This window comes from Orycteropus afer, unplaced genomic scaffold (assembly GCF_000298275.1).
Source record: "Orycteropus afer afer isolate SDZICR_OR568_19922 unplaced genomic scaffold, OryAfe1.0 scaffold00848, whole genome shotgun sequence".
Taxonomy (NCBI): Eukaryota; Metazoa; Chordata; class Mammalia; order Tubulidentata; family Orycteropodidae; genus Orycteropus; species Orycteropus afer.
The window spans coordinates 434,728-448,710 of NW_006922435.1; the positions used below are offsets into that span (position 1 = coordinate 434,728).

The following is a 13,983-nucleotide window of genomic DNA, read 5'->3' on the forward strand; positions in this document are numbered from 1 at the left end:
ATTTGGGTGAAAGTTTACAGAGCAAATTCACTTTCCATATAGCAGCTTTGTCTTATGACATTGACTGCAATTTCCCACAGTGCAGCATCTCCCCTCCCACTTCCTCCCCATAGTTTCCTCTTCCCTGTGTCCCTCCCTCCCATGCACTCCTGCCCCCAAGCTGTCTCCCTGTACATACACAGCCCTTCCATTCTCCCATGATCGATCTTTCCAAGAAGTGAGTGTATCCACCTAATGTAAATGTTTACCTCATATGTCTGTGTTTTGTTTTACTGGAAGCCACAGGATTGGGTTCAGTTTTAGACCTGAAGGGGAGCTAGGGGTCATAGTCTCAGGGGTTCCACCAGGCTCTGTCAGACCAGCAAATCTGGTCCTCCACCCCCTTTTTTTTTGATTTTGAGTTTTATTCCCCCACATTGTTCTCCAGCTCTATCCAGGATCTTCTATGTAGATCCCCCTCTTTGTGGTTGACAGTGGTAGCTGGGCACCATCTAGTTCTTCTGGTCTTATAGGCTGAGGTCTGCATAGGCTGAGGATCGCATGCTGTACCAGTCGCTTGGACTAATCGTTTCCATATGTCTTTCGTTTTCTTCATTATTCTTTGCTGTGGATGAGGAGAGATCCATCTTGCATCTAGGTGGCTGCTTGCAAGCTGTTAAGATCCCAGTTGCTACTCGCCAAAGTAGGATGTGGAACAGTGTTTTTGTGCAGTATGTTATGGCAATTGAACTTGATGTCCCTCCATACAGTTTTCGTTTCTTTTCAGAAGCTGATCGCAAGGCCTATTTTCTGCGACAATTCTTAGTAGGTTCGAACCCACGAATCTTTTGTTTAGTTAAATGTTTAAACATTTGCGTAATGCACTTTCCTTCCAGGATTGTAGACCTGTGACTTTAAGTAGCCCACTAACATTCCCAGTGATGAGTATGGGAAGTACTGTCTTCCTATACTTTTGCAGCATTATTGATGATCTTTTAAAATTTTATTAATATTTGGGGAGAAAAACAAAACAAAACTAGGTTTTGGAAAAAATACTTTGTTGTCCTAATTTGCATTACTCCAGTATATGTATTTTTTAGTTCATTGGCCTTATATCAGTTGTTTGCTTGGGTGCTCCATTTTCCCATTGGAATATCATTGTATTTCTTATTGAGTACCAGACATGTGTATATTCATTCCTTTTCCATATCTGTTGTAGATATTTTCATTTGCTTTTTGGTTTTCATTTTTAATGTGTTTTTCACAGTTTTGTTGTCAGATATCTTTAGAAAATGAAGAGCAAAAAGAAAGTTTCCTTTGGGAAGATGTTCCATGTGTATGGATTAGAAAACTTACTATTGTTAAGATGTCAGTATTACCAAAATCAATCTATAGATTCAGTGCAATCCTGATCAAAATCCATATATCCTTCTTTACAGAAATGGACAAATCAATCCTCAACTTTATATGGAATGTCAGGAGACCCCAAATAACAAAATAATGTTGAAAGAGAAGATCTTTCTCCTTTTAAAACTATAGCCACAGTAATCAAAACAGCCTAGTACTGGTATAACAATAGACACATAGAACAATGGAATTGAATTGAGAGTCTAGTTATAAACTCATACATCTGTGGTCAACTGATTTTTGACAAGGGTACTAAGTCCATTTGATGAGAATAGAAGAATCTTTTCAATAAAATGGTGTTGGGGAAAACTGGATTTCCACATGCAGATTAAGGAAAACGGTCGATGCCTCACACAATATAGGCAAACCTTTGAGATATTGTAGGTTTGGTTCCAGACCACCACAAGAAAGCGAATATTATGGTAATGTGAGTCACACAAATTTTCTGTTTTCCTAGTGCATATAAGTTATGTTTATGCTATACTGTAGTCTATTAAGTGTGCAATATCATTATGAATAAGTTTGAAATATTGTGAGAATTACCAAAACGTGACAAAGGGAAGCTATTGAGGCTGGTTATGTGCAGCAACAACCTCATGGGATTTGGTTTCTTGGTTTGGTGGTTTAGGGTCATGATTTCATGGGACACCGTAGTTAATTGGCCTAATAATGTGTTTAGTGCTTCTGCTCTGCTTCATAATTCTTTGCATAGTGCCTGGGTCTTAAAAGCTTGCCAGCAGCCACCCAATTTACAGTAATTGGTTTCTATTCACCTGGAGCAACAGGAAGGAGATTCCGGAGGCTATGGAATGTGTGGCTAAGTGTCTTCATGAACAGCAGCCTTCTTTGCCATGAGATAGAACTGGATGGTGCCCGGCTCACAATGCTGAACACTTTGACTGAAGATTAGATCAAATAGAAGAATTCTGACCACAAAGAGAAGCACAGAACAGAATGTCAAATTCTCAAAGACTTCAGACTTTATGGAGCCATGGAGACTAAGTGAACCTGTGACACTGTTGCCCTCAGATAATCTTTTAACTGAAAATATCCCCTAAAATCTTTAGTATCTAAATTAGTAGGAGAGATGACTATCCCAGTGACAAAATGGGCATAGGACATTTCAGAAAAGAATAAAGTGGGTAAACTTTAGAAAGATTCTACCTTACAATTAATCACAAAAATAACAAATTTAAGATATGTGGATTGTTTGGGATTTACACATTTATGGCTCACAACATTTGCTTGATGAAGGATAGGGAATAATAATACCACAGACTGCCAGAAGAATGAAAAAGTCTGTCTTGGAGGATGTACAGACAGAGTGCTCCTTAGAAGTGAGGACAGTGAGACTTCATCTCACTTAGTATAGACATGACACATGCATGGTAAACTAGAGGGTGGAGGAAAGAGAGTAAGACCTTTATCGAGATGGATTGACACAGTGGCTACAAAAATAAACTACAGCATAGTGAGGGTGACTCAGGACTGAACAGTGTTTCATGCTGTTAAAGGGTCTCTGTGAGTCAGAACCGACCTGATGGCACCTAGCAACAACAGCAGATTACTTAGGATAAAGTCATAGAAGTGAAATTTTTAGAGTCATTGACTGTATATTTTTAATGCTTGAGATAGTGGTTTTCCTTTAGCAGCATGAGTGACCAGTGCCCCATACTGTGTTCAGTGCTAGATACTATTTTTAAGAAAGGCTGATATCGATCACTCTTTGTATCAGCAGCTGTGCCCCTGGGTTTAGTATGTTTATTGGAACACAATACAAATCCTGGGAATTAGGATACTGCTGTTGAACTGCCAAATGCTTAATGTCCACGATACATTCTGTGAAATAGGATGTTATGTTATTTGGGCATTGTATGAACAACATAAATGTTTGTATGTATTATATCTTAGTAACCCCCATGCAAGCTGCTCTGGCTTCCTGTTAGCGCCTAGAGCCGTGGGGTTTTCAAACTTGCACCTACAGTTGGCTGCCTCAGGGCACAGACCATTCTGAGCAGCCCCGCAGGAGCCTGGTCGGAATTGGAAGCCTTGAGTGATGGAGCAAGGGTGTCAGCTACAGCTGCACCCCAGCATCTCTCCACAAGTTACCTGTTGGGTGACTGGGCATTGCAACAGCCACTGCTCATGGCTATGGCTTGGGGACTGCAAATCTAGTAAACTCACCCCTGGCCTGTCTCCTGGTACCCTTCAACAAGTTCCTCTTCTCCACCCCACAGACCTATATGGATATTTATGCAGTCAGACATTGCCCAGGTGGACGTTAGGCAGTGCATACCTGTATTGCCATGAGTAAGGAAAATCATATGGAGTTTGTATTTAGGTAGCAGGGTCAAGACAGTAAAGGTGTATACAGTTGTCCCTGGTACATTCTTCTGTAAACTTCAAAGTTCATAGAGACCCTCATAGTCTTGATAGAACAGAGAACATCATCCTGATATGTTAAATTGATGCCATTGAGCTAATTGGACCTAGTGAACAGGAAACAGCAAGCGCCTTAGATGCTTTACATGTATGTGGGCTAGAGAGTAAGAGATAACCTTTTGAATATTTGAGGGTGTACCACATCAGGAAAGTTTCTAGGGGTAAAGACTGAACGCCTCATTTCTCAGAGTTCTGAGAAATGTCAGGATATCCCTTCTAATGTGAGATAAGTTGCTGAACCTTGCAACGCAACATGAAAAAAAGAGGAGTAATATATGGTGTATGCCGTTGAATTTTAGAGCCAGTATGTGTCACATTTAAGCATGCTACATTGACCCATTTAATGAGTAACTGCTAGAGCTTACAGTATTAGTGAGGTTTAGATCTAGACAAGGATTTGCAAAAGGTCTAGGATATGATGCAAGCTGCTTTCCTATTTGGGCGTTATAACCTACTAGACCCAGGTGCCTTACTTAGATATTAGTCAAAAATGCTATGTGGTGCCTCTGGCAAGTCTGACTAGTAGAATCATAAGAGTTTTGGCCATGTTCCCTCTACCAATTGTCCTAAACCAAAAAACCAAACTCATTGTTGTCAAGTCAGATTTGACCCACAGCGACCCCTCCTTTGGTTTTTGAGGCTGTATCACTACAGAAGTAGATTGTCCAATCTATCTTCCAGGAGTGGCTGGTGGGTTTAAACCTCTAGTCTTCTGGTTAGCAGTCAATTGCCTTAGGCACTAGGCATTATGCCACCAGAGCTCCTACATTTAAAAAAAAAGTAGCCCGTGGCTTGTTAATATACGTTGGTAAAGACTGAATGCCTCATTGTGGGACACCAAGTGGTTATAGGACAAAAATACTCGCCATGAACATTTTGTTATCTAATGCACAGAATCATAACATTGGATTTTAATAGTTGCCCTCCGTCAGAAATTGAAGTGGTATATATGATAGTGAGCCCAAAGTAAATCCAGAAAACCTAAGTAAAATGTATGAGCAGGTGGATTAGACTCTCATGGGATCTGATTTACTACCTCTCTCTCACCCTGTGCTCATGTCTTCAGGGGGAGGAGGAAGTTCAGTTTGGTTTATGGAAGGATTTTGTGTCATTGATTTTTATATACATTTAATTACCATAAAAATGTGAGGTAGATATTAATATGGTTTTCTCTATAAGGGAGAAGAATTGGGGGGCTTGGCTTTAAGAAAACCATCTACATTTTTTAAAGTTAATATTCATACCATATTCTGGTTTTGGTGCTGAAAATACATTTTTCCCAGTTTAAAGCTCCTAACAGAATAGGATACGAAGATTCAAAGAGGTAGCATATTGAGTACCTAATATCAAAGCCCATGTTCTTTGTAGTAATTGTATGTTGCCTGTCAGAATTTAAGCTCCTGTTAAGTAGGGTAAGTGGTTTATTATGTACCATAAAGAAATATGAGCTTCACTTCTCTGAGGTAGCTATTAGCTCTGTTTTTCTGGTAAGAAAACTGGCTGAGAGGTTGTATTTCCTCATATCAAACAGTTTATTAGTAAGCATAAAGCTAAAAACTGAGCCCAGATTTGTTTGGTTTCAAATCCAGTCCTATTCCCAGGATACTATACTCCCTTTACACAGCTAAGAAGCAAGTATAGTCACTTCTCCCAGTACCATCCACTGTTGTTGTGTTGTTGTTATGTGCCGTTGAGTCGGACTTGACTCATAACAACCCCTCCTTGGGTTTCTGAGGCAGTATCACTACGGAAGTAGATTGACCCATCTTCCTTCCGAGGTGTGGCTTGTGGGTTTGAACTGCCAGCCTTTTGGTTAGCAGTCAAGCTCCTTAGGCACTACGCTACCAGAGCTCCTGTACCATCCACTAGTAGATGATTTCTCTATCCCAGCCCCCTCTACTTTTAGAATATTGACTATAAACTTTTTAATCCACTCCTTATGACCTGACAGTTGGTTTCTTTCATCAGTAAAAAAAGAGCCAGGGATGTTTAGAAACGAAAATGGGAACCCCAAGTAAGAATGGAGACCTTGTTATTCAAAGTTCACAAGCTCTTTGCCCTTCCACAATTGGAGGGTTTAATGTTGTATAAAAATATAGCCAATGCTAATCTTCACCTTTAACTGAATTCACTAGAGCTTTTCACTGTTAGACAGATTCCTTTTGGTTTTAGTGACATTTAGCTTGTTTCCTTCATTTCTGTTGTCTGTAGTCTTCCAAGTAGTTTGTCTACATTTACAGATTTATTCAGGGTTTTAAAAATGCACAGATGATTATTGGGGAGTGAAGATACTTCATCATGAGGATTCCATTTTAATTCCAAGTGACTGTCTGGAAAACCTCCAGTTTTCTTAAGTGGTATATTCTAGGAAAAGTTAACTTACGGGTGTGTGGACTTTAAGAGCTTCTTTTCCCATTCTCCTTTTTGTCTTCTTTCATAGCTAAAAACAGCCTTTGTGAACACCTTTTTGTTTTTCTCAGCCTGCAGACTGCAGAGCCTTAATAGACAAACTCAAAATTTGTAATGATGAGCAACTCCTCTTGGAACTACAGCAGATCAAAACATGGAACATTGGAAAGGTATGTGATCTCTCATTAGAGATTGGTCAAAGAAATTAAGGCCTATTAGAATTTCTTAATGTTCTTCCCCTAATTCCATGCTGCCAAAAGATAGAACTCACCAGACTAGTACATCATTTTATGTGCTATGATAAAGAAAGAGAAATCACAAGGAGTTAGACTCATTCAGCTATCACTTAGTAAGCATCTTCCATATGTCTGACATACCTCTAGACCAGTGGTTTTAGACTGTCAGTGGTTTGCCAAGGAAATTTTGAAAGAAGAAAAACATGAAAAATTTTACAAGATGCAGATGGAGAACACTTGCATAGATGATGGCAAAGAATCTTAATTACAGAATTCCATTATTTGATCAAAAATATGACTTTGAGATATTCTTGAGATTTTAACTTTTATATAAAAGAATTTTGGTGACTAAAGAAAGATGAACTTTTCTGATAAAATGAATCCTGGCAGAAATGTTTGTAGACATCACATGTAGCCAGAATGCTTTCTTTGAGGACCTAGCTAAAGGTTTTGTGGGATCTTCCGTTGTTAGCACATATTACCTTGATAGATAATAACAATGAATTCAGGGCCATGCATCTCAGAGTGTGAGCTTTTTTATATGGGTTTCTGTACTGATTGAGAGTTGAAGAGAAGCAGCGGTGGAAAGTGAGTTTCTCTTGATGTCATGCCCAATAGTTTATTGCAACAAAGCTAAATCACAGAGCACCAGCACATTCTTATATTTTCTTTTCTCTTCCCCTCTCCAGTGCGAGTTATATCACTGGGTGGACTTGTTGGACCGCTTCGATGGAATTCTGGCAGATGCTGGACAGACAGTGGAAAATATGTCCTGGATGCTCGTGTGTGATAGGCCAGAAAGAGAGCAGCTGAAAATGCTTCTCTTAGCTGTGTTGAATTTCACAGCTTTGCTTATTGAGTACAGCTTCTCCCGGCATCTGTACAGTTCCATAGAGGTAGGGGAGATTCAAGCATATGATATGTTCTTAACAAGAATTGTGTACACCCAGAAATAAGGAAATAGTTCCTTACGCTTCTTTCCTTTTCATATGGAGTCCTGGGTTTTTCAGAATGTCATAGACAGTGGTAGGATATTTCTTAGCTATAGACCACACCCTTCACAGGGTTGTTGGGAATGTTCTTTACTATCATCATTACCTTGCTTTTTAAGACTCAAGAAATGAATGAGAGGTATAATAGGTGTATTGAAGTATTCTAGAGAATTCGTGGGAATTGATTTTGCCTCAAATTCTTACTTGTAAATTATTAGAAATGATTTTATTTTCTTAACACTTTAGTGTGCTCACTACTGTTCTAGTCTTAGTGTACTGCTTTTCAGTATCTCCTCTGCTGCCCCCTGTCCTTCCCAAAATAAATACTAATCATGGTCAGTGTGTCCTTTAATAAAGTGGGCACAGGAATCAAACTTTTACATTGGTCAAAAATTACTAAAGTTACTAAAAGTAACTCTTTCCTTATAGCCTAACTTTAGAATTTTTTAAAAAATAACCATTAGTTAGGTGCCCTGACGTTATGTGTCTTCCTGAGTCGTCTTCGGTAAAGAACAGAATCAGAAAAAACAAGTAGAAAGAAAATGATTTGCTAAAAGTAGTGGGGTAACTGAACTAAAGACCTAGCAGACAGAGCTTTAAGTGGGTCATAGATCAGCAGTCTGTTGAAGATGAAGTAGATTCACTGCAAAAGGAAGTCCATGACCTTCAGGATAATTATCAAGTAGAATTTCCTGGGTTTGTTTCCAATTAAATTAATATTGAGTTTAACCCTAACTGAATTCTTGAATATGCTGGTGAATTTTAATTGCATTTAAAAACCAAAATAATCACTCAGGTAGTTTATGTGTATAGTTTACATAAATGCCACCAGCTATTGTCAGTACTTTTGGGTTCTATATAAAAGACATTATGTTTTAGTTAATTCCAATTTTATTTTTGTCATAAAAGATACAGAAAGAACATAAAATTATCTTTACCATACAGTCTTTATAGTCTAGATGGAGACTTAAAATTCTTAAATTCTTGAGCTCTACATAGGTGTGTCACATGTGCCTCTTTTGTAATCTATTCCTAACTGTGCAATTTTTAATAATAGTTTATATTTTTAATTTTTTTTTGGACTTTCTGATCGGTTGCCAGACTGTAAGCTCCTTGAGGACAGGGCTTTGGCATGGTGCTCAGAATACTCATACGTGTTTTGCATTTTTTTTTTTTTTTACTAAATTTCTTGAAAGTGTTGTGTATGTTGACAAATATTATTACATTTGTGTTTTAAATTAGCAGTGGCAAGTGTGCATGGTTACCACAAACTTGTCTTTTATTATTCCTGTAGCATTTGACAACTTTATTGGCTTCCTCTGATATGCAAGTGGTGCTGGCTGTGCTTAACCTTCTGTATGTATTCAGCAAAAGATCAAACTATATCACCCGCCTTGGATCTGATAAGAGAACCCCACTGCTAACCCGGCTGCAACATTTGGCAGAGGTGAGTCATGGGTAAGAAGTGGAATGACTCAAAAATTGGAGCATATATTTCCTTTGGACAGATGTTTCTTACACTATCAAAAATAGATGGAAATCCCTTAGTTAACTTTACTGACCTCATTTAGTAGAAGTGTTGGATCCCACTTAGCTAAATTCTGGAAAACCTATTGAGTATTTTCAGTTATTATAAAGTAACTTTTGAGGAATTTCATGAATCTATGCTCACAAAGTTACAAGTCTACTCTTTTGTTTGGTTAAAAAAATGACAAAGTCTCTTCTGGTAAGAAGCTCAGAATCAAATTCTTTATGAGATGGATGGAAGTACACTGTAATAAAAAGATCTGGATTTGAGTCCTGTCCCTGGTTTTTATTATTGTTTGTTGTTGTTATGTGCCATCAGTTCTGATCATAGTTTTCTCATCTGTGAAGTTAGATTATTTACTTTAGAGTTGTGTAGAATTAAAGTGCTATGTTCATTAATTAGTTTTTGATGTTTGTGATTATAATGGAAGGCAAAAGCTTTCAAATAAAAGTTTTACTCAACCAACTTATTGTCTACTGTTCCTAGAGGTATAATGACTACACATACTTAGGTTTGAGGAGGTAGCCATTGCTGGAAAGCTTCTTGGAAGAAAAGTGTTTTAGACTATTTTAGATGCCATGTTTATTTTTAAATAATTTTGATACAATTATAAATTTATTATAAAAATTCTAGGACATGATAGAAAATATGAAGAAATATGAGCATATTCTCTTCTTGCATTTGGAAATAATGTATACATAAGTATGCGACCTGTTGGTTTTCTTAATACATTGTAAACTTTTCTCATATTAAAAAATTCAAGGCCATCTGACATTGGAACCCCAAGTGTAACAGGTAAAAGGAAAACACAGTATCTCGATAGATGTTTCCACAAAGAAAAAAATGAAAAAAATGTTGGAAGAGAAAAGTTGTCACTGTTGGTAATTAGCAAGGTTGTCTCTGGTTTTCTGGATAGATAGTATAAAATTTTGGAATAAATAAAAGTATAGTGAGGTACCAAGTAAGAGATCAATGTATAGAAATGTATAAACCAAATAGCCTATAGGACAGTATACAGCTGCTCAGAGGATTTCCAAGGCTGTAAATCTTTATGGAAGCAGACTGCCTCATCTTTCTCCTTCAAAGCGACTGGTGGGTCTAAGATGATAACCTTTTGGTGACCAGCCAGATGCTTTAACCACTATGCCACCAGAGCTTCTTAAAGAAATGAATAGTTCCTCCATAATTAGTAATAACTAATTATAAAATGATTAGGAAAAAGATTTCATTCACCATATCAACAAGTATAATCAAACCAGTGCCATTGAGTCAGTTTCAACTCATGGTGACCCCTTGCTCCATAGGGTTTTCAGTGGCTGATTTTTTTGAAAGTAGATCACTAAGACCTTTCTTTCAGGGTGCCTCTGGGTAGATTCGATCCTCCAGCCTTTTGGTTAGCAGCCAAACACGTTAACTGTTTGCACCACCCAGGGACATTGTCAGTAAGCATGGTGTCCCTAAAATACGTCATATTTGGTAAAACTAAATTTAAGAGAATTTAGGAGGTTATATCTGTGATCTGGAATTGAAGAAGTAATTCTTGACATCTGCAAAATACAAAGCTTAAGGGTAAGAGTTTTAGTTTTGATACCAATTAAGTCTTCTTTTTCAGTGATCTGCAAAGGGTGTCTTAGTACCACTGTTAATGAGTTTACACCAAACTCCATAGAATGTAAATCAGCACACTACTTCCTTCATGAGAAAAAATGTCTGTCAAAGTAAACAGTGTACTTACTGGGTGGCTCAGTAACATTCTAACTTGAGCACATGTTGTCAATGGATCATTAACAGTTTCAAACAGTTGGTGGAACAGCAGCTAGTCTGTAGACCATTGCTGTTGTTGTTATGTGCCGTCGAGTCAGCCCCGACTCATAGCGACCCCTCCTTGGGTTTCCGAGGCAGTATCACTACGGAAGTAGGATTGCCCAACCTTCCTTCTGAGGAGTGGCTGGTGGGTTTGAACCGCCAGCCTTCTGGTTAGCAGTCAAGTGCTTTAGTCACTATGCTACCAGAGCTCCCTGTAGACCATTAAGTACTGCCAAAGACAAAAGTTAACAGATTGATGAGGATGTTTAACAGTGTTATAATACTAGTAGGGTCCTTATTACTGCTAGAATATCTAAGGAACTCTTCCAAATAAACAAACGATTTAGATAGGCATTTCATGGAAGAGGAAATCCAGCAGGCTGATAAGCACATGCATAAATGCTCAAACTCATTAATAGTTAGAGAAGTAGATTTAAAACAAACGGCATTATAAGATTAGCAAAAATTAGAAAACTAAATAATGCCGAACTAAATAACTAAATATTGACCGGTGTCATTTAGGCATTGCTGATGGGTGTGTAAACTTGTTCTCCCAAAGATGATATCACTTTGTTTCATAAGATGACATAGGTGAGAATATTTGCAGCACTTTTTGAGGTAGTGAGGAGTTGAAGGCAACCTAGGGTGTTTGTCATTAATATATTAGATATATAAAATGTGTGTGCACAGTATAGAATGTGATGCATCAGTTAGAAGCATTGGACCAAATAATACATGTAGCAGCATTGATCATTTTAAACATAATGCTGAGTGAAAAAAGGGGAAAACACAATGTCTGTTGCTCAGTACCATGTCTGTAACTTAAAGATGTATGCACACTGAGCAACGTGTTTTTTTTTTTAAAGCATACAAAGGATAAAAATCAGAAGAGAATTAAAATGGACAGGAATGGGAGAGATTATTATATAAATAAATGAAAGAAAGCAAACCTAACCGCTAGTATTTAAGGTCTCTTAGAACACTAAACCTTTACTCAGATTTAAAAGAATGTCTGAATAGGCATAGAAATACCACTTTTTATATATTATGTATTTACTTTTTTGGCATGGAAAAACCCAATATAGTAGAAACCCTCTTTGATAAAATTATAACCAATAGTTGGTAGTTTAATTATTTTTTAAAATTTTGGTAAAGCCCAGAATGTTTAAAAAAGTTTAACATATGAACTAGATAGTTGCCATTGAGTCAGCTCCAACTAATCACAACTTCATGTGGAAGAAAACAGAATGTTGCCTTGTTGCATCATCCTCACAATTGCCAGCGTGTTTGAGTCCATCATTATAGCTGTTGTGCCATTTTATCTCACTATGGGTCTCCCTTACTTACCCTCATTGGCGCCTTTACTTCATCAGACATGATGTTCTCCTTCAGTAGTAGATCCCTTCTGATGACATGTCCAAAGGAAGCAAGTCAGATAATGTTCTTTTGTGATGCATAAGGTTTTCATTGGCTAATTTTCATAAGCAGATCACCAGGTCCTTTGCCCCTGTCTTAGTCTGGAAGCTCTACTGAAACTTTTCTACCATGGGACCGTGCTTGCATTTGAAATACTAGGGGCATAGCTTGCAGCATCACAGCACCATGCACACAGTACAATGGGATTAATACATATCTTAAGCAGAAATGAATTTTCCTATACTAGTTTTTCTAAAGTAAAGCCAAAGTAGGGAGCAGGAGGTTATCTTGCATAACTAAGTATAAACTGTGATTTCTTTAAAGTAAAACGGTAATGTAGAAGAACTTACTAAAGAAACCTAAATGCAGAATTACAAATTTTTATACTTTACCCCTGAATCTCTTTTCCCTAACTTGACACTATTTTAGTTTTACTAGCTTGCCTTTTAGTCTTTACAGAATCTTCAACTTAGTTTTTTATAAAATGATAATTCCCTTTTCAGTTTCACATCATTTGGTTTACATAGTGTTTAAATTATATAATTATAATCTGACTTCATAAGTGGACTTGGAGACAAACACAATTGAATTGATACACATACAGGTACTAGTGGGAGCAAAAGAATGCCTGCAGTAGACTGCGTTATTCAATATGTTTGATAGAAGACATGGAGAATGGGATGTAGTCAGATTGGTTGAGTGGAAGTCTGTTAGTAGCATAAACTGGAAAGTAAAAGAATCAACTCAGTGGTAGTGGGTTTTTGTTTTTGGAAAGTGAAAATGTGCAGAAAAATACCTAAGGAAACCATTGCTAAAGAAAGGACACTCTCTGTACCAGATGCCAAACTGTAAAGCCAGGATAATTTTGAAAGTTTTATAATTGGCACAGGAATGCACAAATACATCTATGAATTAACTAGTAGGCCTCATGGTGCTTCTGATGAAATGGTGGGGAAAAGAGGGACTCTTTAATAGATATTTTGGAATAATTTGCTCTTCAAAAAAAAAAAGAGTTTTGATCCTTTCTTCATACTATACACATAATCTTATATGGGGAAGTGTTTCCTAAGAAAATCAGGAAACTGGGAGGCCATTTCAAACATACTGATAGATTTGAGTGTATGAAAATACTAAAACTTACGTATAACAAAAAACAGGTGACATTTTAAATTGGGAGAAAATATTCACAGTGTGCACAACAAGAGGATTATTATTGCTCACAATATATAAGCATTTACTGATGACAATACAAGAATAGACCCTTTAGTATACCTGAGCATAAAGCAAACAAAAATCCTCATGATGTATTGTATTGGGCAAATCCACTACAGAAGGCCTTTTTAAAGTGTTAAAAAGCAAATATGTTGCCTTGATGACTGTGCACATGAATCAAGCCATGGTCTTTTTGCCTCATACACACATGAAAGCTGGATAATGGGGAAAAAAAAAAAGACGACGACAGAAGAATTGATGCATTTGAATTGTGGTATTGAATATGCTATGGACTATCAGGAGAAAGAACAAATCAATCATAGAAGCGATACCACCAGAGGAGTCCTTAGAAGCGAGGATGATCAGATTTTGTCTTACTTATTTTAGCCATGTCATCAGGAAATACCAGCCCCTAGAATGTATCATGTTTGGTAGAGGGTCAGCGAAAACAAAGTAAAAACCCTCTCTATAAGATGGATTGACACAACAGCCACAACCATGGGCTTAGACATACCAAGGATCATGAAGATGGTGCGGGACCAGGCATTGTTTTGTT

The 13,983-nt window shown here is 37.4% G+C and overlaps 1 protein-coding gene across 1 annotated transcript in view; it reads left to right on the forward strand.

Annotated features, from left to right (window-relative positions):
- Window positions 1-13,983, forward strand: part of HUWE1 (HECT, UBA and WWE domain containing E3 ubiquitin protein ligase 1) — a 164,163-nt gene that overhangs the window by 3,259 nt on the left and 146,921 nt on the right. The window contains exons 2-4 of the mRNA XM_007958089.2: window positions 6,309-6,407; window positions 7,163-7,369; window positions 8,760-8,912. Of these exons, the coding sequence (XP_007956280.1) occupies window positions 6,309-6,407; window positions 7,163-7,369; window positions 8,760-8,912 (459 nt within the window). The remainder of the gene's footprint in view (window positions 1-6,308; window positions 6,408-7,162; window positions 7,370-8,759; window positions 8,913-13,983) is intronic.